The sequence below is a fragment of the Neoarius graeffei genome, chromosome 3, assembly GCF_027579695.1.
Source record: "Neoarius graeffei isolate fNeoGra1 chromosome 3, fNeoGra1.pri, whole genome shotgun sequence".
Taxonomy (NCBI): Eukaryota; Metazoa; Chordata; class Actinopteri; order Siluriformes; family Ariidae; genus Neoarius; species Neoarius graeffei.
Window position 1 is genome coordinate 20,547,275 of NC_083571.1, and position 24,112 is coordinate 20,571,386.

At 39.9% G+C, this 24,112-nt stretch overlaps 1 protein-coding gene across 1 annotated transcript in view; it reads right to left on the minus strand.

Annotated features, from left to right (window-relative positions):
• LOC132882507 (collagen alpha-1(XIX) chain) overlaps positions 1 to 24,112 on the minus strand; it is a 740,050-nt gene that overhangs the window by 4,154 nt on the left and 711,784 nt on the right. The window contains exon 33 of the mRNA XM_060915622.1: positions 23,017 to 23,058. Within this exon, the coding sequence (XP_060771605.1) occupies positions 23,017 to 23,058 (42 nt within the window). The remainder of the gene's footprint in view (positions 1 to 23,016; positions 23,059 to 24,112) is intronic.

Here is a 24,112-nt window from a genome sequence, read left to right on the forward strand (position 1 = left end):
AAGCTTTTCTATTAAGGTATGGATGGGAGGAGAAATGGTGTATGGGTAATGCTAAATGAAGAATGTATTGAGTGTGTTAGAGGTAAAGAGAGTGAGTGACAGAGTGATGAGTGTGAAGCTGGAAATCAAAGGAGTGATGACGAACATTGTCAGCGCATACATGCCTCAAGTGAGGTGTGAGATGGAGGAGAAAGAAGAATTCTGGAGCAACTTGGATTAAGTGGTTATAAAATACTACTATTGACCTTTAAAGCACTGAATGGTCTTGCACTAGAGTACCTGAGCAAACTTCTGGTCCTTTGTGACCCACCACAGGTAGACAGATCAAAAGGTGCAGGCTATCTGTTGGTAACTCCTATAGAGAAGGCTATATCAGGGGGCAAAGCCTTTTCTTACAAACCCCCACAGTTATGGAACAGCCTTGCAAGTTGTGTTTGTGACTCAGACACAGTGTCAGCATTTAAGTCTAGGCTGAAAACATATCTTTTTAGTCAATCCATCCACCCATCCATTATCCGTAACTGCTTATCCTGTGCAGGGTCACAGGCAAGCTGGAGCCTTTCCCAGCTGACGATAGGTGAGAGGTGGGGTACACCCTGGACAAGTCACCAAATCATTGTAGGGCTACCATACAGAGACAAACAACTATTCACACTCTCATTCACACTTACACTCAATTTAGAGCCACTAATTAACCTAACCTGCATATCTTTGGACTGTGGGGGAAACCGGAGCACCCAGAGAAAACCCACATAGACACGGGGAGAACATGCAAACTCCACACAGAAAGGCTCCCATTGACCACTGGGCTCAAAGCCAGAACCTTCTTGCTGTGAGGCGACAATGCTAACTACTACACTACCGTGCCACCCTCTTTTTAGTCAAGCTTTTTGTTAATAGCTTTTTATTAGGTAAAGGAGAAGATCAGAAAGGTCCTCAGGCATAGAGTGTTTGGGTAAACTGGGATGTATGGATGCTGCCACAACCCCCCACTCTCACATGTTCACTTGGGTTTGTTGATGGTGGGGTGGCTGGCTGCTTTATGTCCCAGGGCTCCCTCATGACTGTGTTATCTTCTGACTCTTCATTTTAGTTATGCTGTCATGGTTAAGCTTGCCAGAGTCCCTGCTTGCACTCAGTGCAAAATGTATACTGTTTTTCCTCATTAGGTGACCAAACAACCTGTGTTCTCTCTCTCTCTCCCCCATCTCTTCCCTCTGTCTGCCTCTCTCTGTCAAGTTACATGTTGATCCTGAGCATCCAGTGGTGCTGACCTCTTCTGCTCCACAGACTTGCTTGATCCATTCTGATGCCCTATGTTTGGCTGGAGTCTCATTACATTGCTCCTGTGGAGGACGGCCCCATATGGACAGTCAAAAATCACACTTGGAAGATGGCTCTGGACACTTACATGTCCACATGCATTTATGGCTGAGGACGACAAGTGACATGATAACTTTAGGACTGAAGTTGTCATGAACAGTTTTGCACTCAAGTTTCCATCAATGAACAGTTTATAACTTCAACAAAACAGACTTCATGTTAAAACTATAATTATTTTCCTGGTTTCACAGTTATATTTTGTGACTACAGTATATAGGATACTATTTTGTGACTATATAGGACACTATTATACAAGCAAATTATTTATAATCATGCTATCTGTTATCACTGAAATGAGTATGGGTTCCCTTTTGAGTCTAGTTCCTCCACAAGGTTTCTTCCTCATGTCATCTGAGGGAGTGTTTCCTTGCCACCCTCACCTCAGGCTTGCTCACTGGGGATAAATTAGGGATATGTTTAAAGGCTTTAATATGCTCATGTTTAAAGGTTTTAATATGCTGTAAAGCTGCTTTGCAAAAAAATGTCTGTTGTTAAAAGCACTATACAAATAAATTTGACTTTCATCTTCGTAATATTGCTAAGATAAGAAATGTAATGTCACTACATGATGCAGGGGGCGAGGTAGTGGTTAGCACTATTGCCTCACAGCAAGAAGGTTCTGGGTTTGAGCCCAGTGGTCGATGGGGACCTTTCTGTGTGGAGTTTGGATGTTCTCCCCATGTCTGTGTTGGTTTCCTCCAGGTGCTCCAGTTTCCCCCACAGTGCAAAGACATGCGGTTAGGTTAACTGGCTACTCTAAATTGTCCATAGGATTGAATGAGTGTGTGTGAATGGTTGAGAGGAGAAAACCTCTATAATAATCCAGTGGAAGGCAATGGGAAACCATAAAACCTCTTTATCTACTTTTAGGACTTGTGTGAAAATGTGTTTTAGGTCATATTTATGCAGAAATATAGACAATTCTAAAAGGTTCACAAACTTTCAAGCACCACTGTTTGGCACTGTTGTAAAATTCCTGCAAATGTTTTATGACATTTGTGATCCTTAAATATTAAAGCTAGATGGCCTTTCAATTTCATAAAATCGGTGAAATTTACTTCCCTCTGAAATTTGGTCATTGTGATACGTTTATTTCTGCAATATCTATTTAAAAAAAAAAGAACCCACCAGGCCATTCTGTGGCTGGGAAGTTATTTAATTTGAGGGGATTCCCTGGCAAATAATGTGCATTAAATCATTTGCTTTGTGCAGACAGAGGAAGTCCAGTGTGTGCATGCACAAGTTTACCTGTTTCTTATTCTTTTCCTTCTTCTTTTGGGTTTTATGGCAGCTGGCATCCAGTGTTGCATTACTGCCATCTAGAGGTTTACCTTGACCATGCACTGACAGTTACATTGGTCTGTCACTAAACAAACAGCTGATCACACCGAGGTGCTCGCTGACCACTGATATTTATTAGTTTGGTCCTGCGTTTCCTTTCCTTCAAAACATAATGTCTTTTCTTCTTACTTTCCGTTACTCTAGTCAGTCTTTCACATTTCATTTGCATCCTCCATTTTCCTCTCTCGTTTCAAATTTGTATCCCACAATACCTTGCATGAATGGGGACAGTCCACCATGTGTTGTATGACATAGTATCTTGAATTGGGTCATGGTGAAGCAAGTAAAAATAGTGGACATAAAATAGCCACTTGGCCCTAAATTCATTAATTGTTCTACTTAAAAAATCTTAATAAAATTGGAAGTCTGTGATTCGAATTCAGGGATATTAGTCTACATATTTTGCCACATATAGGCCTGTCTAATTTGGTTTACAGACTAGAAGAGAAATTACTCAACAAAGTATTACATATAATCTCCCCAGACAATATAGGAATGATACGTTCTGCTTTTATATCTTTTAGGGACCACATATTTTTGGGACTGTTGAAAATCACCATTTTTAAGAGTAATTATTCAAGAGTTACATCAATAAAGTTCCAACAAAACTAGTTTAATGACATCAGTGATCTGACTGTGTTATTGTTCATGAAATTCTGGGGAAGCCGAATATAGCAGGTGCATGTGTAAAAATAACCGCTTCGTAATATCTAATTATAGATTATTAGACTTTTAATTCATTGAAATTGGAAAACTGGTGATCAGTAACCTCAAAATAAATATATGTGGTGAATCTTCATTTCATTCAGACCTTCATTGTATTTTTCTTTTGCATAGTTCACATTAACCATCACAAATGTCGTAAAATATTTCGCGGGAATTTTACAACAGTCTCGAACTCACTTATGGTTTGTTTTCATTCACAACGTGATTCTGTCACCCTTATCATGTCCTGGTTTTCTGGCAGTTTTATTTCTTTAAATTAATTTATACTTCAAGTTTTACTGGATTAATCAAGATTTAACTTTATTTCCTCTAGAAGGCTTGAATCTGGGTAAGTCTAACTCTTAAAAATACAGATCAGGTAATGGGTTATCACAACACATGCAACATAATGGCACATTGGATAGTTTCTGTTTATTGTTACAAATAAAGCTTGAGTTTTATTGAAAAATTAAAAATAATTCAAGCATAATGATTATCATAACTATACCTGCTTTTTGATCAACTTTCTTAATCACTTTCCTTTCAGGGAACTAGTAAATATATAGTAATACAAAGATTATGGTCAGGACAAATGAAAAATCTTGCTGCTTTTCCGACTGGAGAAGTAGATTAAAAAGGTAATGTCCAGCCCTGTATTATGCATTCAAGTTAAACAATGAAACGAATGCAGTTGTGCATAATTAATATGAATGCACAATGCACCTGACTGGAGGCAAATAAACTGACCAACCACTAAATAAATAGAGGATATTACATGATGGTGTGAAGATATGAAGTTTATCTTCGAGTGCTGATCATATTTCATGAGTGAGCTATGCTCACTCATGAAATATTTTTCAACATGAGAAGATAAACTTCATATCTCTGCGCCACCGTGTAATATCCCCTATTTATGAAATAGACACATTCAGAAAACATACACAAGTTAATAAAAATTATTTTAATTTTGAAGTGGTTCGCCATTTTGACAATGCACGTCAAGGCAGCAGGAAAACATTGGAAGTGATGTCATTGGAGTGAAGATATTGGGAAATGTCATGCGAGTTTTTCAACACGAGAAGATAAACTTCATATTTTCAAGCCACTCTTCAAAACACACTCTTGAATGTAGATATATACTCATGTTTGTCTTTCAATAAATGAAGAAAACCTCTCTGTTCTGGTGGCATCTGTTAAAAAAAAAAAATCAAATGCCAAATTATCAGTAACAGCGCTAAAAACCTGAATTCGGAGCAGCCTCCAAACATGGCTGCTCCGGACTACAATTCCCAAACACCACAGCACCCCTCATCTCCAGAGTATTAACTAGTACACCTGTCTCTCATTAGTCTGCAATCACTCCCCTATATAAGCTCAGCAATCACAAAAACAGTTCATGAAGTATTGTTGTGTCCCAGGACCTGACCTTACTGAGTCTTCTGGCTTTCTGCCTGACTACTTGTGTTTGGATTCTGTTTACATTTATTTCCTGACTCCATTTCCTCACCTGCCCTCTGATATCCCATTTGCTGACTGACTGACCCTTGCATGTCCCTGATTACGACATCAGGCTCCTGATTTGGATTTGTTGACAGTTTGCAATGCACCTGCTCTCCCCTGAATTTGCATCTGGAAGTGCCTGCACCCTGACAGGATACTTTGACAGCTGTGGATGCAGCAGAGGAAGTGAAGGAAACTGCACTTAATGCTCAGGGGTAATTGTTAGGAGAGCACCAGAAGATGATTTAGTGATCTTAACACCAGAATGTCACAACTCACTTCTGTTGTAACGCAGGCCATCCTAACACACTCCTCATCCTCTGCTGGTTCAGCCGAGATGGTTCCATGACCAGAGAAGTATTCAGGGGAAGTTTCTGACTGCAAGGGATTTCTGCTCCAATGCTCCCTGTATTTTGCTGCTCTTGTGGGAGCCACAGAAGATTGCCCAATTCATCAATCTCCTCTCACGCAAGGCTTTGCAGTGGGCTGGTGCTGGTTGGGAGCGTGGGGGTGAACACACCACCTCTTATGATAGATTCATAGAACTGTTCAAGCATGTTTTCGATCACCAGCCTGAAGAAGTTGAAGTTGGTGAAAGTTTATTAACCATCAGACAGGGGGATAGGAGAGGAGCAGAATATGCTTTGGAATTTCGCGTGCTAGCCAGTGGCTGGAATGAGCCCATGCTGAAGGCCACCTTTCATCAAGGCCTACATCCTAAAGTGTTCACTGAATTGGCATGCCGTGATGAACATCTCTCCCTAGGCTCCCTGATTGATCTTGCTATTTGCCTGGACCACCTTCTAAAGAATCGACCTTCATTACAGTCTCCTCCAGCCCCTTCTACTACTTTAGCTTTCCCGGCTCCCATGGAGTTCTCTGAGGCTCTCCAACATTCGGAGAGAGATAGGAGATGCTGAGAGGGGCAATGTTTCTACTGTGGTGAGTCTGGCCATCTGATAGCAAAATCCTTGGTTCACCCACCAAAGAGCGTGCATCAGATCCATCAAGAAACCAGTCAACCTAACCCAGTGAGTCCTGAAGTAGGCCATAAGTCACATTCTCTAATGGTGCCTGTTCTGTTAAAATGGCCAGATTTGACCCATGTTCTCTCTGCCTTCATAGACTCAGGGGAAGAGGGGAATTTCATCAGTAGCACGATCACCTAGAAATACCACTTGTCCACAGAAGATCTCCAAAGACCAGTCAACCTGAAGGCCATAGAAGGGGGCCCCATTGGTGATGGGCTTGTAACCACATGCATATTACTCCTCAAAATTCAGGTGGGAGCACTTCTTTCTGAGCTCATTTCCTTGTTGGTTACCCACACTGCCCATCAAGCTCTCATTGTGGGGTTCCCATGGCTCCAGCTTCATGACCCCCTTATCTTATAGCAACACAAAGAAATCCTTCAGTGGTCCCCATATTGCTTCAAGAACTGCCTGAACCCCCCCACCCCCCAAACTCATGATATTTTCCACCTCTGTGCCCATTGTCTGACTCTTTAGACAATGTTCCTTCATGTTACCTCGATCTCAAAGAAGTGTTTAGTAAGGGTAAAGCTAGTGGCTTGCCTCTTCACTAATCCTGTGATTGTGTCATTGACCTCCACCCAGGTACAACTCCTTGCAACTACATATACCCTTTGTCCATCACCGAACAAGCTGCCATGAAAGAGTTTGTCCAGGAGGCCTTGAAACAGGGGTACATTAGGCCATTAACATCTCCAGCTTTTTTTGTGGAGAAGAAAGGAGAAGGTCTTCACCCCTGCATAGACTACTGAGGCTTGAACCAAATCACAGTAAAATATCCCTACCTGGTTCTCTTGGGGCCATCAGCCTTAGAACTGCTTAAATCAGCCAAGGTTTTCTCTAAGATGGATTTCTGAAGTGCATACAACTTGTTCAGGATTCGAGAGGGTGATGAAAGGAAAACAGCAATTAGTCCCACTTCTGGGCACTTCATGAGGTCATGCCTCATGGCCTTTCTTGCATGCCAATTGTCTTCCAGTGCCTCATTAATGATGTTCTCATCAACATGCTGGGGAGGTTCATAATTGCCTATATAGATGACATCCTGATCTACTCCCCTAATCAAAATTCTCATCACGAACATGTAAGGTCAGTACCATCTACAAAGAACCATCTACACATCAAAGCTGAGAAATGTGAGTTCCACATCCAACAGATATCCTTCCTGGGGTACATCCTCATCAGCTCAGAGGCTGTAAGCATTGACCAGAGCAAGGTCTCGGCAGTCACATCTTGGCCAACCCCCACCATGGTGAGGGAGCTACAACATTTCCTGGGGTTTGCACATTTTTATCGTGGCTTCATTAGTGGGTTCAGCACAATTGACGCTCCGCTCACAACCCTGCTAAAGAAGGGGCCACACTGCCTCCAGTGGAACTCCGCAGCCGAGGAAGCCTTCGACCAGCTCAAGTCCACCTTCACAATGGCCCCAATCCTTCAGCATCCAGACCCTACTAAACCATTTGTCATAGAGGTTGATGCTTCATGAGACAAGAGTAGGAGAATGCCTTTCACAGCAATCAGGGGATAAACTGAAATTGCACCTCATCACTTCCTATTATAAAAAACAACACCTCAACAGAACAGAATTATAACGTTGGAAATAACGAGAACGCCTAGCCATCAAACTGGCATCAGATGAATGGAGGCACTCGTTAGAGGGTGCTGCACACCCATTTACCATCCTTACAGTTAGCCACAATTAGCACCACAATTAGCACCTGAACTTCTCTCAGTTAATAAATGCAATGAGTTTGCATCCTTCTTTAAAGGTAAAATTGATAAAATACGACATAATATTGCTCATAATATATCTCAGTTGCAAATAATTGAAAAACTGCAATCACCAGTGACACAGACAGATAACTTCAACACAATGTCAGAATTTTGTTTAATTGATTGAGACTCTTGAAAAAACTGTACAAAATCTCAGTTCCTCAACATCTGAATTGGACATTCTGCCCACCAACTTTAAGTCTGTTCTTCATCTTATAATTACAGATGTGCTTCAAATCATAAATACATCCCTAGAGACTGGCATTGTTCCTGTGTCCTTGAAAAAAGCCGTTGTAAAGCCCCTACTTAAAAAGAATAATCTGGATGCTTCAGTATTAAATAACTACAGGCCAATATCAAATCTACCATTCATCAGGAAAATCCTTGAAAAAATTGTCTTCAATCAATTAACTGCCTTCTTGATATCAAACAGCTGTTTTGATAACTTTCAATCAGGATTTCGTGCCAATCATAGCACTGAAACAGCGCTGATTAAAGTTGTAAATGACATACGTCTTAATACTGATGCAGGCAAAACATTGGTCCTGGTATTACTGGACCTCAGTGCAGCTTTTGATACTGTTGATCACAACATACTGCTATATCGACTTGAACATTGGGTTGGGTTGACTGGTAAAGTTATAAATTGGTTAAAATCATACTTAAAAGATAGAAGCTTCTTTGTTACCATGTGAAATTGTACCTCAGTGTCAATGTCCTTGACCTGTGGTGTCCCCCAGGGGTCGATTCTTGGACCATTACTATTCAACCTTTATATGCTCCCACTTGGGCAAATTATCAAGAACAATTCAATTTTATATCACTGCTATGCAGATGATACCCAAATTTATCTTGCTCTATCACCTAATGATTATGCCCCCTTGAATGTCTCTACCAGTGTATCGATCAAATCAACAACTGGATGTCACAAAAAAATTCTTCAGCTGAACACAGATAAAACAGAAGTAATTCTATTTGGAAAAAAAGATGAAAGACTCAGGATTACCACTATTCTTGACACAAAGGGGATTAAAACAAAAGAAATGGTTAAAAATATTGGTGTTTTCATTGACAGCGAGCTAAACTTTGACAGGCACATGAAAGCAATCACTAAAACGTCATTTTATCACCTAAAAAACATTTCCAAACTAAGAGGACTTATGTCAAAAAATGATCTGGAAAAACTTATACATGCCTTCATCTCTAGTAGGGTTGATTACTGCAATGGCCTTTTCACAGGCCTGCCAAAAAAACCCGTCAAACGACTTCAGCTGGTTCAAAATGCAGCAGCTAGGGTTCTCACACAAACAATAAGAACAGAACACGTTACTCCAATTCTAAGGTCCCTTCACTGGCTTCCAGTAAGCTACAGAATTGACTTTAAAGCATTGCTGCTGGTGTACAAATCTCTAAATGGTACAGGGCCCAATTACCTCTCTGATATGTTGCAGCGACCTAATCCAATCAGATCTACCAGATCGCAGCAGAAAAATTTACTGTTAAAACCAGTTGTTAAAACAAAGTGTGGTGAAGCAGCTTTTAGCTACTATGCAGTACAGCTATGGAACCAACTGTCATAGGACATCAAAAATGCTCCTGCTGTTGGCAGCTTCAAATCTAGACTAAAGACCAAGCTGTTTTCAGATGCTTTCTGCTAAATTATTAATATTGCCATCTCTACATGTTTTAAACTCTTTACTTTTACAGTCTCTCCATGTTTTAAATTTTACTTAACTTTTATTCTATTTTATTCTGCTGTTTTTTGTAATTGAACTTTTATCTCATTTTATTATTTTATTTCTACTATTGTTTAATTCTTATTAATTTCTTCCCCATTTATTTTATGTAATTTTATTTTCTATTGTTTACTGTTTTGCTTTTACTTCTGTAAAGCACATTGAACTGCCACTGTGTATGAAATGTGCTATATAAATAAACTTGCCTTGCCTTGCCTTACAGACCACAAGAATCTTGAGTATTTGAAGACAGCCAAACGCCTGAACCCTCACCAAGCCAAATGGGCACTGTTTTTCACACAATTTAGATTCACAATCTCCTACTGCCCCAGTTATAGAAACACTAAATCTGACACCCTCTCCCGAATTCATGCCACCTCAAACCACACTCCAGAACCCACTTCCATATTACCACCTGACTGTTTTGTACAAGCCATCTCTTGGGATATAGGTAAGGAGCTAAGACAATCTCAACCTACCAATTCTGACTCCTGTATGTGCTGCCATGATGCTGAGGTAAACTCATCACTTGGGCTCAGTCCTCTTCAGCCACAGGACACCCTAATAGTCACCATACATAACAACTACTCAAAAATAAGTATTGCTGGGAGAACATGACCTCGGACATTAATCGTTTCCTCTCTTCCTGCTCCACCTGTGCCCAAGCTCCACCAGCCAGAAATCTCTGTCCTCTCCTGGTGCCCCAATGACCCTGGTCACATATTCCCATAGACTTTCTCCCTGACCTACCCTGATCCCAAGGCAACATAGTCATGCTAGTGGTCATGGATCAATTCTCCAAAGCCCTCAAACTCCTCCCATTGCCCAGTCTCCCCATGGCATTTGAGACTACGGAACTCCTGTTTAATCATATCTTCCACTACCACGGCATCCCTGAAGACAGTGACCAGGGTCCCCAGTTTATTTCCAGGTTATGGGCCAAGTTCATGGACAGGCTAGGAGTAGTCTAGCTAATGCGACTTCAAAGCTCTGCGAGCATTTGGTCTGGCAAAGATATTAAGCCCAACCATTTCCCAAAGTGCATGGTTGACCCACCTCCCTGAAATGCCTGTTTGCTACTGGTAGAAGCCAGCAAAGGCTGTGACGAAGCTTAAACCAATCACATCACTCTTTCCTCTGACATATGTGACGCGACAGGGCTAACTGGTAGATTAAACTCTTACTGAAGCCGGTTGGGAGCAAGGCGAAAACGGCCTTCCTTTCAATAAATACCTCCAGGGCTGCTCTTTGCTCCATTTTCAATGAGAACTTGCTCCATGTTTGTAATGTTTCTAGTGAATGAAGCGCTTCCAGCATAGATTCTGTAAACAATCTATGGCTTCCGGTCGCAGTTCTACTATGTCACTGCCTTGAACACACCTCTACCCAGGGCCATTGGAGATGCTCAAAGTTGATTGGCTCCCGATTTTTTGGGAGCTTGGAAGAGCTGTAGATAGCTTGCTTGGCCAGACTAAGCTCGCAACAGGCCCTCATGTTGCGTCACGCTTAGGATGGGCGGGCCCAGGCTAGGCTAGGAGTATCAGTGAGCCTAACATTAGGATACCACCCACAGTCCAATGTCCAGGAAGAATGCACCAACCAAGAGAGAGGCTGCTTCCTCAGAATTTTTTTGTATGAGGAACCAGAAGGACTGGGCACAATTCCTTACCCCGGCAGAATATGCACAAATCTCCCTGAAACATTCCGCTACTCAGTTAATCCCATTTCAGTGTATCCTTGGGTATCAACCGCCATTTTTTAATTAATTTATTTTTTTCCCCTGGGATGATGCACCAACTCAGATCCTGGCAGTGGATTCATGGTTTAAGAGGAATGAGCAAGTATGGGAAGAGATCCACCAGAGACTAGAGCAAGTCAACAAGAAGTACAAGCAGTATGCAGATAAACATAGAGGGGGGACCCCAGAATATGCCTAGGGGACAGTGTGGGTGTCCACAAGGCAAGGCAAGTTTATTTATATAGCACATTTCATACACAATGGCAGTTCAATGTGCTTTACAGAAACAAAAACAGTAAACAATAGAGAAATAAAATTACATAAAAGAATTTTATTTTTATTCTAAAACAATTAATTAAAAGAATTAAAAGAATTAAAAGAAAATAATAAGAATTAAACAATAGTAGAAATAAAATAATAAAATGCCAAAAAGAAAAAAAGGAGAAAAAGAAACCAGCGGAATAAAATAAAATTAAAGTAAATTTAAAACATGCAGAGAAAGTAAAGATTATAAAAAATGTAAAAAATATTAATTATTTAACAGAAAGCATCTGAAAACAGCTTGGTCTTTAACCTAGATTTGAAGCTGCCAACAGCAGGAGCATTTTTAATGTCCTCTGGCAGTTGGTTCCATAGCTGTACTGCATAGTAGCTAAAAGCTGCTTCACCACACTTTGTTTTAACAACTGGTTTTAATAGTAAATTTTTCTGCTGCGATCTGGTAGATCTGATTGGGTTAGGCCGCTGCAACATATCAGAGAGGTAATTGGGCCCTGTACCATTTAGAGATTTGTACACCAGCAGCAATACTTTAAAGTCAATTCTGTAGCTTACTGGAAGCCAGTGAAGGGACCTTAGAATTGGAGTAATGTGCTCTGTTCTTTTTGTTCGTGTGAGAACCCTCGCCGCTGCATTTTGAACCAGCTGAAGTCGTTTGATGGTCTTTTTTGGCAAGCCTGTGAAAAGGCCATTGCAGTAATCAACCCTAATAGAGATGAAGGCATGTATTAGTTTTTCCAGATCATTTTTTGACATAAGTCCTCTTAGTTTTAATCCCTTTTGTGTCAAGAATAGTGGTAATCCTGAGTCTTTCGTCTTTTTTTCCAAATAGAATTACTTCTGTTTTATCTGTGTTCAGCTGAAGAAAATTTTGTGACATCCAGCTATTGATTTGATCAATACACTGGTAGAGACATTCAAGGGGGGCATAGTCATTAGGTGATAGAGCAAAATAAATTTGGGTATCATCTGCATAGCAGTGATACAAAATTGAATTTTAATTGATAATTTGCCCAAGTGGGAGCATATAAAGGTTGAAAAGTAATGGTCCAAGAATCAACCCCTGGGGGACACCACAGGTCAAGGGCATTGACGTTGAGGAACAATTTCCCAGGGTAACAAAGAAGCTTCTATCTTTTAAGTATGATTTTAACCAATTGTTAACTTTACCAGTCAATCCAACCCAGTGTTCAAGTCGATATAGCAGTATATTGTGATCAACAGTATCAAAAGCTGCACTGAGGTCCAGTAATACCAGGACCGATGTTTTGCCTGCATCAGTATTAAGACGTATGTCATTTATAACTTTAATCAGCGCTGTTTCAGTGCTATGATTGGCACGAAATCCTGACTGAAAATTATCAAAACGGCTTTTTGATATCAAGAAGGCAGTTAATTGATTGAAGACAATTTTTTCCAGGATTTTCCCGATGAATGGTAGATTTGATATTGGCCTGTAGTTATTTAACACTGAAGGATCCAGATTATTTTTTTTAAGAAGGGGCTTTACAACAGCTTTTTTTAGGGACACAGGAACAACGCCAGTCTCCAAGGATGTATTTATAATTTGATTCACATCTGTAATTATAAGATGAAGAACAGACTTAAAAAAGTTGGTGGGCAGAATGTCCAGTTCAGATGTTGAAGAACTGAGATTTTGTACAGTTTTTTCAAGAGTCTCAATCAATTAAACAAAATTCTGACATTGTGTTAAAGTTATCTATCTATGTCATTGGTGATTGCAGTTTTCCAATTTTTTGCAACTGAGATATATTATGAGAAATATTCTGCCTTATTTTATCAATTTTACCTTTGAAAAAAGATGCAAACTCATTGCATTTATTAACTGATAGAAGTTCAGGTGCTAATTGTGGTGGGGCATTAGTTAGCTTCTCTACTGTTGAAAATAGCACACGGGCATTGTTCATATTCCTGCTGATGATGTTGGAGAAGAAAGACTGTCTTGCTTTACAAATTTCATAATTATAATTACAAAGCATCTCTTTATGGATTTGATAATGGATGTGAAGTTTAGATTTGCGCCATTTTCTTTCAGTCTTTCTACATTCTCTCTTTAGCAGTTTAACAGCCGGGTACTGCTTCCATGGTGCTTTCTGCTTGTCATTGACTCTTTTGATTTTGAATAGAGCAATATCATCCATAATTTGGGTCATATTTAAATTAAAAAATTCCAGTAAATCATCTACAGAGTCTGACATTTTGGTTGAGTTCTGAGAGGGAGCTTGCTCAAAAAGAACACGTGTTGTCGTTTATGACTCTCCTACCTATAGTCGTTGAGCTATTCTGAATGTGAGGAGACATAGAAACTTCAAAGAAAACACAGAAATGATCAGATAAGGCCAGGTCAACAACAGTATAAGAAACAGTAAGACCCTTTGTGATGACGAGGTCAAGAGTATGACCACGAGAGTGGGTCGGTCCCTGTACATGTTGTACCAGGTTAAAGTTATCAATAATTGCAAATAGTTCTTTGGCATAAATGTTATCAGTATTATCTACATGCAAGTTAAAATCCCCAGATATAATAAGACAATCAAACTCTAAGCAAATGACTGATAACAGTTCACCAAACTCTTCAAGAAAGACTTTGGCTGAATGTCTCGGAGGCCTATAAATAGTTAATAATAATATGTTAGGAGAGCATGTAACAAGTGCACATAAGTGTTCAAAGGACGTAAAATCACCAAGTGAGGATTGTTTACATTGAAAAGAGACTTTGAATATATTTGCGATCCCTCCACCTTTCCCTTGTCGGGTAACATTCAAAAAATTAAAATTTGGGGGAGCTGCTTCGATAAGGGTGGTAGCACTATTTGCTTGATCCAGCCAGGTTTCAGTTAGAAGCAAAAAATCAAGATTGTGTTTACAAATAAGATCATTAATTAAAAATGACTTGTTTAAAAGTGATCTAATGTTCAGAAGAGCTAGCTTTACAGAAATTCTAGAAGCAATATTTGGTTGTGCACTCTGATGCTGTTTTAAAACAGGAAGGAGATTAGATTGGTTCACCCCCAGGGTTAAATGTGCTCTATGTTTTCTGTTTCTTATCAACACAGGAATAGTGTCAACATCGGGTCCCAGCTTTTTTTCAACATTACATCCATTTGCAGGGACCCAGAGTACATCAAACAAGACTTTCTAAATGTTCCATTTGGTTTGAGGGTGAAAGGATTGGAGATGACATGTATCTTTTGGATAGTGAAAAAGATTTGTAGCCAGCTGAAAGTCCTGGACGAACACAATTTCTTGTCGCAACAGATTTGGGCTGGAAAAGGAAAGTGTAGCCATTGGGAGCAATTTTTTCATGCTATTTGGGAAATCCATCCGAGGAGAAGTGGAGTCATCTGTCCTTGAATGTTGGCAGGCCTGCAAGTCAGATGTTTGTGTGTCCTTGATGATGACTTGCAAAGATGATTGTTTAGGCTTTGTGACTATGTCAGTCTGCGACATCTTATCAACTGTTTTCCTCGGTGCTGGCTGAGAAAAGATTGCAAGTTTGTAGTGGTCTGCTAAGACTTTGGCTCCAATCCAGCTGAGTTCAGTGCTATTTGGCTTGTAAAATTCTTTGCGATTCCAAAAAAGGTTAAAATTGTCTATGAAATTCATACCAAATGAAGAACAAGTTTTTCCAAGCCAGGTGTTAAGACTGAAGAGTCGAGAAAAAGCAAAACTTCCTCTCGCTGGGAGTGGGCCACTGATAAAAGATTGAATTCCAGTCTTATAGAGCTCAGAAAAAAGTTTTCTGAAATCATCTTGGACAAACAGCTGTTCTCTGAAAACATCATTTGCTCCCACATGCACAACGATACGTTTAATAGTTTTATGCTTGGACATGAGTTTCAAAATGCTGTCTTTGGTGTCAGAGATGGATGCATTTGGAAGACAACAAATAATCATCTCATAACCTTTTAATTGTCTTACAGTGGAATCACCAAGAACAAGGGTTGTGGGATCAGGTGGTGTTACGAGCTGCTTTTTGCCTCTTCTCACAGCTCTTCGATCTTGGTGTGATCTCTTTTTACTATGTGTTTGTCCGCTTGACAAATCCTCTTCCACATCCCTGAGGCATTCAAATTTGTTCTGAAGTCTTATGGGCTGTGGATTTTCCATAGGATTGTAGATCCTATTGTAATTTGTAGAACGAGCTGGTGTTGAAGTAATTACTCTTCTGTTTTTGTTTTTTGGCTTAGCACCCATCATTTGCCAGTTTTCAGTACTTACAGGTTGAGTTATGAATTCTTCCACTTGGTCTGCAATGTCCTCAGTCTGTCGGAGTGCAATCTCTGCATTCTCAGCCACTGTTTCTGTACTCCTTTCCTGAGATATCGCTTTTAATTCGTCCGTCTTTGGCAGAGCATTAATCTTTGATTCCAGAATAGAAATCCTCTGTTCTAATTCCATGCATTTTCTGCAGGATTTTTTGCTTCCTGGCATTTAAAAAAAAAAAAATAAAATAGTGGAAATTAAATTAAAATTAAATTAAAAGCTTATAAAGATAAAAAATAAAAAAAATAAAATAGTGGAAATTCAATGAGAAAGTAAAGTATAGACATAAAGATTAAGAAAGCAGGAGCAAAGCAAAGAAGCGTCCTACTCGCTTGAGTAGGAGGAGAAGAAGACTTAAAAGTGCCCAATACCTGCCAGAAACTTCAAGCCTAATGCATAGGTCCATACAAGGTGATTTGCAAGGTCAACGAAGTTTCATACAAGTTAGAACTCCCACCTCACTATAATCACTCCCCTATATAAGCTCAGCAGTTGCAAACACACATCACAAAGTATTGTTCTGTGTCCCAGTACTTGACCTTTCCAAGCCTTCTGACTTCTTGCCTGACTACTCATGTTTAGACTCTGTTTACATTTATTTTCTGACTCTGTTTCTGAGCCTGCCTACTGATATCCTGTTCGCTGATCGACCGACCCTTGCCTGTCCCTGACTACGACATCAGCTTCCTGATTTGGATTTGTCGATGGTTTGTGATGCATCTGCTCTCCTCTCCACTTGCATCTGTAAGTGCCTGCACCCTGATACAAATCAAAAAGGAGTTGAAAATCAACTGGGGCTGCTTCAAATATGGTTGCATTTAAGACGGCTACTAATGTATATATTTTTGAACTTAATTAAATAATGTTGTAAAATTCATTAGTCATTGTTGCTTATTTGTGATGTAATAGTAATGTGCCATGGGTTGCTTTTCATCTAGTTTGATGGCTCAATCATGCTCTTGAATCACATTTAAAAAAAATCATGAGAAACAAAGTATTTGCTGAAAAATAGGCTTTAATACACAGGGAAGCTCATAACTCATGATAAAAGTAAATTTCTACCAGTCTTAACATTGGGAAGCACAAAGAAATGCCGGCAGCCATGCTGAAAAACTTGTCAGAAGGTGTTGCACTTGGCAGCATCGAGTTTACTTAAGATGCCACTTGGGACATGAAACTGTCACCAGTCATTCCCTCTGGGAAAATCAGTGATTTAAAGATGGCAATTTAAAAATTGAGCAGACCTATCAATTAGCTGTATACAAGCACACTACTGTGGGGGAAGAAAGAACCAGAAACTTCAGGGAATAATACAAATTTCAGAACAATATATAATTGTTTTGCAATCACATAATACAGCTTAAGAGCAACAATACATTGCTTCTTCAATACATTGCTGTGATTGGTTTGCAATCACAAAAAAAATGAAGGAATTTTTTAATTATTTCCAAGACCAGTCATTCTTATAAATGTCAAAACAGCTTTAACTGTAGATTCTGTCCAAGGTGCAAAACTCAGCACCACATTTAGCCACTTCAGCTAGAGCGCCCCCCCCCCCTTTTTTTGGCATATTCCCTGCATTCCAAAAGTACACTTTCCCACAGTAAAACATGCCCCAGAATGATGTTTTATGATTAATCCTAGAGCACAATTTAGGCTTGTATGAAGTACTGTAAGTGCTGAATTTAGTAAGGCACTAAGTGCCTAACAGTGATCCCAGAAAATTAGTCATAAACATATCCAAGACACACACACATACAGTGGTGCTTGAAAGTTTGTGAACCCTTTAGAATTTTCTACATTTCTGCATAAATATAACCTGAAACATCAGATTTTCATACAAGTCCTAAAAGTAGATGAAGAGAACCCAGTTAAACAAATGAGACAAAAATATTATACTTGGTCATTTATTTATTGAGGAATATGATCCAATATTACATACAGTATCTGTGAGTGGCAAAAGTATGTGAACCTTTGCTTTCAGTATCTGGTGTATCCCTTGTGCAGCAATAACTGCAACTAAACATTTCCGGTAACTGTTGATCATTCCTGCACACCAGCTTGGAGAAATTTTAGCCCATTCCTCTGTACAGAACAGTTTCAAGTCTGGGATGTTGGTGGGTTGAACATGAACTGCTTGCTTCAGGTCCTTCAACAACATTTTGATTTGGATTAAGGTCAGGACTTGGCCATTCCAAAACATTAACCATTCTTTGGTAGAACGACGTGTGTGCTTAGGGTTGTTTGCCACAGTCCAGTCATGCCTGAGTTTGTGGGACTTCCAGGCCAGATCTGGGACAGGAATTCAGTCTTGCCCTGCTGTAGGCCATTTATTAATAATAATAATAATAATAATAATAATAATAATAATTTAAATTTATATAGTGCCTTTCACAAACCCAAGGACGCTTTACACAGGAGTTACCAACCAAAAAAAAAAACTAGGAAGAATAGTGTGAGGTAAAGAGAAGTTTTCAAGTTAGCTTTGAAGGAAGAGAGTGGAACAGTCACGAAGTGATTGTGGTAATGAGTTCCAAGGTTTAGGAGCAGCAACACTGAATGATCTGCCACCCATAGATGTCAGTTTAAAATGTGGAACATTCAGAAGTCCACAGACAGAAGATCTGAGGGCACGGGAGGGACAGTACAAATGAATTAGCTCACAGAGATAGGAAGGGGTGAAACCATGAAGAGCTTTATAGGTTAAAAGCAAGATTTTGTATTTGATCTGAGAGATAACTGGCAACCAATGCAGTTGCTGTAAAACAGGAGTGATGTGAGCAGTGCGCTTGGTGAGTGTGAGGACTCTTGCTGCTGAATTTTGGATGCACTGCAGGGGATTGAGCAATGTGGCAGGGAGACCATAAAAGAGAGAATTGCAGTAGTCAAGACAAGAAAAAAATAAATGCATTGACCAACATTTTGGCGTCAGTTTCCAAGAGAAAAGGGCAGAGATGTGCAATATTGCGGAGGTGAAAAAAGCATTCTTAGTAATTAGTTTAAGATGGGGTTCAAATGTAAGGGTGGAGTCAAAGATAAATCCAAGTTTTTTTTATAACTTGGGAAGGACGAATAGACACACCATAAACATCAATAGTAAAACTGGAGAAATTCTGAACCTGTCTTTTGGTACCTACTAATAGAACCTCCGTTTTGCCAGCATTAAGTTTAAGGCAGTTCTTATGCAACCATTACTTAAGGTCAGTGATGCAAGTCCTTAGCAGCTGAACAGAGGCTATGGAAGGGGTGATAGTGATGTAGATTTGAATATCATCAGCATAACAATGAAAGTTAAGGCCATGGTTACGAATAATCTGGCCTATAGGGGAAACATATAATGTAAAAAGAAGGGGACCAAGGACAGAACCCTGAGGCACACCTTGAGCAACAGTAGCAGTGTATGATTTATGAACACCAATAGAAATAAACTGTTGCCTGTTTAATAGATATGACTGAAACCAGGATAACGCTAAGCCAGTAATAACAAAAGAAGACAGTCTGGAAATGAGTATCTCATGATGTACGGTGTCAAAGGCAGCTGTGAGGTCCAAGAGAACAAGGACATTGAGATGACATTTTCCCGGAAGCAGCGCTCCCACACCTGCTACTACTCCTCTCCCATCAGCCAGGGCCTTCTTAAGAGCTGTTTGGAGCTACTCCAGCTGCCAGACTGTCTCTTGCAGACTTTCCTCACCTCACTACAGCCCTTTGGTATTGTGAATTCTTGATTCCCCCTGCCTGTATCATTCCGTGTTTTTTAATTTTTTTGTCTAGTTTTCTGTCCAGTTTTTGACCCTGTTTTATCTGCCTGCTCCTTTGGATTGTGTTTTTTGCTTCCTCTGCCAGGGTTTCCCTTGTCCCTGTTTTCTTCAATTTTTGTGAAGATTTTTCTGTCCTGTTTTTGTCCCTGATCGTGCCTGCCTGCTCTTCTGTGTTTTGACCTCTTGGCCCATTCTTTGACCACTGATTTTTGCCTGAGCCCTATTGTACCTCTGCCCTGTACTTCATTAAAGAAGTTTCTTTTTGTTCACTGCCTGTCTTGTGTCTGCTCTTGAGTCCTCACTTCACCTCAGCTTGCCATTTCTGACATTGTGGTCTTGCTTCTCTTGAGATTCAGTTCATGGACAGATGTCCTGACATTTTCCTTTAGAATTCACTGGTATAATTCAGAATTCATTGTTCCATCAATGATGGCAAGCTGTCCTGGCCCAGATGCAGCAAAACAGGCCCAAACCATGATACTACTACCACCACCACTATGTTTCACAGATGGGATAAAGTTCTTATGCTGGAATGCAGTGTTTTTTTTCCTTTCTCCAAACATAACACTTCTCATTTAAACCAAAAAGTTCTATTTTGCTCTCATCCATCCAATAGCCTTCTGGCTTGTCCACATGATCTTTAGCAAACTGCAGATGAGTAGTCGACCACCCCTGGGTAGGGTAACAATGGTCTTGAATTTCCTTGAATTGAAAGTTGCACCATCTCCAAATGTTCTTTTTGGAGAGCAGTGGCTCTCTCCTTGCAATCCTGCCATGCACACCATTGTTTAGTGTTCTCCTGATGATGGACTCATGAACATTAACATTAGCCAATGTGAGAGAGGCCTTCAGTTGCTTAGTTACCCTGGGGTCCTTTGTGACCTTGCCGACTATTACACGCCTTGCTCTTGGAGTGCTCTTTGTTGGTTGACCACTCCTGGGGTCAATGGTCTTTAATTTCCTTTAATTGAAAATTGCACCATAGCTTTTTGCACAAGAAGTTGTGCCAGAAAAAAAAAAAAGGAGGAAAGTGATGCTGACGATAAGGCTGTCTAAAGGCCAATAGCTGATATGGGTGAGAGAGCAAATGAGAAGGCTTATAAATTTAAATCCCCCACACAACCTGTCTGTGGATTGGTGGAGTCCAAACTCTTTAGAGATGGTTTTGTAACCTTTTCCAGCCTGGTAAGCAGAAGTACTTTGGTCTGATTTCTTGATTTAATTTTCTTCAAATATGGCACTCAGAATGCAGGGAAATGCTGCAGCTTATATTTTTTTCTTCAATTTTTTTTTTTGGGGGGACGGCATGCCCTCAGACATCCCTAGTAGGGTGTGACTACATTGTGCAATCTGATCTACCACTTTTCATTCTCTGGGGGTTGGTAAGTATTTATTTATGCCTGAATAGTGTGTGTGTGTGTGGCGGGGGGGGGGGGGGGGTTATGCTGCACCATTCCTCCAAATTTGGTGTTTCTCTGACTTATGGATTCCATATAATTTTAGCAGAAGATGAGAATAATGATAATGAATATAGCTGGAAACAGCAATCTGCAGGGTACAAGCAAACTCCCAAATTGGCTCCCCAACATTCCCACTGCTTATTTATAAACAAGATCAATAGACAATAGATGAACATATTCATCCAAGTTCAGTGGTGATAGGTAAATGCTAACCCTATCAAATGTCTGCTGAAACAGACTGGCTGATGGTGGCCATGTTTTTTAGCAGTTAGGTCTTAATGAAAATCCATTTATAGTAGATTAGCACATAGATGCATTATACCAAATTTCAGCTTGGTTTGACTTACAGTTCTTTTGAAATAGTTAGCTTATCTTAGCCCCACCCCATCTTATACTGTGTATGCCTTTCAAGTTTCATGCAAATCCATAAACACATTCAAAAATTACAGCTATTTGAGTAAATTAGGCTCCATCTCTTTAAAAATGATTGAGGTGTGGCAGCCATATTGTTTATAAATGTCAATATATTATGGAGATTCACACTCTCCTGAGCATTTTGACATCAAAATTGTGAAGACAGGCCAAAAATACAGAGGACTAGTTCTCAAAAGTAAATTTTACATACTATGAAAAATTATTCTTAAACATTCACTGCTGTTTGGCGGCATGGAGCTGCAGTGGTTAGTACTGTTGCCTCACAGCAAGAAGGTTCTGGGTTCAAACCTCACAGCCGATGGAGGCATTTCTGTGTGGAGTTTGCATGTTCTCCCTATGTCTGTGTGGGTTTCCTCCAGGTGTTCCAGTTTCCCCCACAGTTCAAAGACATGCAGATTAGGTAAAATACAATGCCCCTGGGGTTACACGAGCCAGTGAATACTTGGCGCTGGTCCCAAGCCCAGATAGGTTAAGGAGGATTGCATCAGGGAGGGCATCTGGAGTAAAACTTGTGCCAAATCAAATATGTGGATCATTGATCCGCTATGACAACCCCTAACGGGAGCAGCCGAAAGAAAAAGATGCAAATTATCATAAATTGGAGTGATGAAGGCTAAATAGTTCGGAGGGGACTGTATCTAGTATACAGTGTTGCTTTGGTCTTTTCTCTCTTGCAACAAGAGCTCCTTTTGCATGCGATCTCATACTAGCATGATCATTATCCTGTTCATTTTTTTACAGACAGAGCTGATAACATTTTGTCCATGAACATTGCCATTGAAATTCTGATTTCAGTTAATTATTTGGTGGATAAAAGGGAAAGTGCATCATGTCACTCTTATTCCACTTTTTAATTCACTAATCCAAACACTGGGATCAAACTGGAGCTGGAGTTTCCTTAAAGTTCATAAGTTATTTTAAGGCTCATTCCTGGTGCTCAGGTAGCATGGAAAACACCTTTTATAACATTCCCAGTATTTGTTTCACTCCTCCTTTTTTGTGTTTGCTGTCTTTCAGATCAAAAATGAAGCCAGGCTACTACTGAAGAACTCCGAAACGTTGTCATTATTATTCATAAAACAGCTTAAAGGTAGACAGTATTTTTGCATGCTCAAGTGACAAGAACAATAAAAGAGAATGGTTCTTAATGAATAATTTCTTGTTGAATAATTGTTATAATAGCTGATTTATGGCAACTGACATTGATAAAGCTATTTAATAGTAATTTTTTTCATTAATAATTTTGCTCCAAATTAAAGCTTTGAATATAAACATGCATATAGTTTCATGAGACTGAAAAGTATATGTAATAAACATATGGCTATCATCATTCTAAAGTAGTAACTCCTAGTAAGAATCTTTCTAATAATTATAAGAATGCTTCCAAAAACATTATGTTTGGACTTCTTGAGTGAAACTTAACTGTCTTAGCCTGGCTACAAGATCTTGTTGTAACACCTTTGATTTAGTCAATCAAGCAGATTTTGTCCTCAGAATAATTTAGACAGAGACCTTGGTAAACAGCTTGATATGGATTCAGTACATACTCACAAAACAACCAGAAAGACGATGAAAACACAGTACCTTCAGAAGTAAGCCAACATCTTGAACAATTGGCAATGCTGTCTGAAATAAAAAAACAAGAAGAGTTAATAAAAATTTTTTTAGGAAGGTTCTTCCAAAAATCATGGGCATTACATGCAAGGCTTTTAAGCCATCCCACCTGTATTTCATCTTAAATAGATTATAAAAGGCACCCCAATCATACACAAGTATTACAAAAAGAGTAATGACAAAGTGTACATACATTGTGTTCCAATCATAAAACAGCTTAAAGGTAGACAATATTTTTCACATGCTTAAGTGAGAAGGACCATAAAAGAGAATGGTTCACATTGCTAATCAACGGGGACCCAAATTTCAACTCTGTGTTTGTCTTCCTTTTTGCAAGTTTACTTTTGTTTTTCTTGGAAAGGGAATTGGCTGTTTTCAATTTCACTGGAGAGTGAGACCTCAGAGTCATTAAGCAAACTCCACCAGGAAGCGTGACCATGTATGGATCAACCTGCAAACTGCTGTCAAGGTGCAGGCACTTAGGGATGCAAGCACACAGGAGAGCGGGTGCATCACAAACTGTTGACAAATCCAAATCAGGAAGCCAATGTTGTAGTCAGGGAGGATCAAGGGTCAATTGATCAGTGAATGGGATATCAGAGGGCAGGTGAGGAAACTGAGTCAGGAAATAAACATAAACCGAGTCTAAACATGAGAAGTCAGGCAGAAAGTCAGAAGGTGGCGGCATGGTGATGTGGTTAGCGCTATCACCTCACAGCAAGAAGGTCCTGGGTTCGATCCCAGTGGCCAACAAGGGTCTTTCTGTGTGGAATTTACATGTTCTCCCCATGTCTGCATGAGTTTCCTCCAGGTGCTTCGGTTTCCCCCACTGTCAGACATGCGGTTAGGTGAATTGGATACTCTAAATTGGTGTTAATATCTGGGCTGTGTTCCCTGGTCAGACATGAGTAGTATGGTGGCTGCCTGTGGTGCCTTTGTATGCCTTCGACTCGGCCGTGTTGAACTGCGTCCTTCGCAATTCAGCTGCAAGAAAGGATGACTAGCCACTCTAAATAAATAAGGTCAGGTACTGGGACAAAGAATGATACTTTGCAATGTTTGTGAC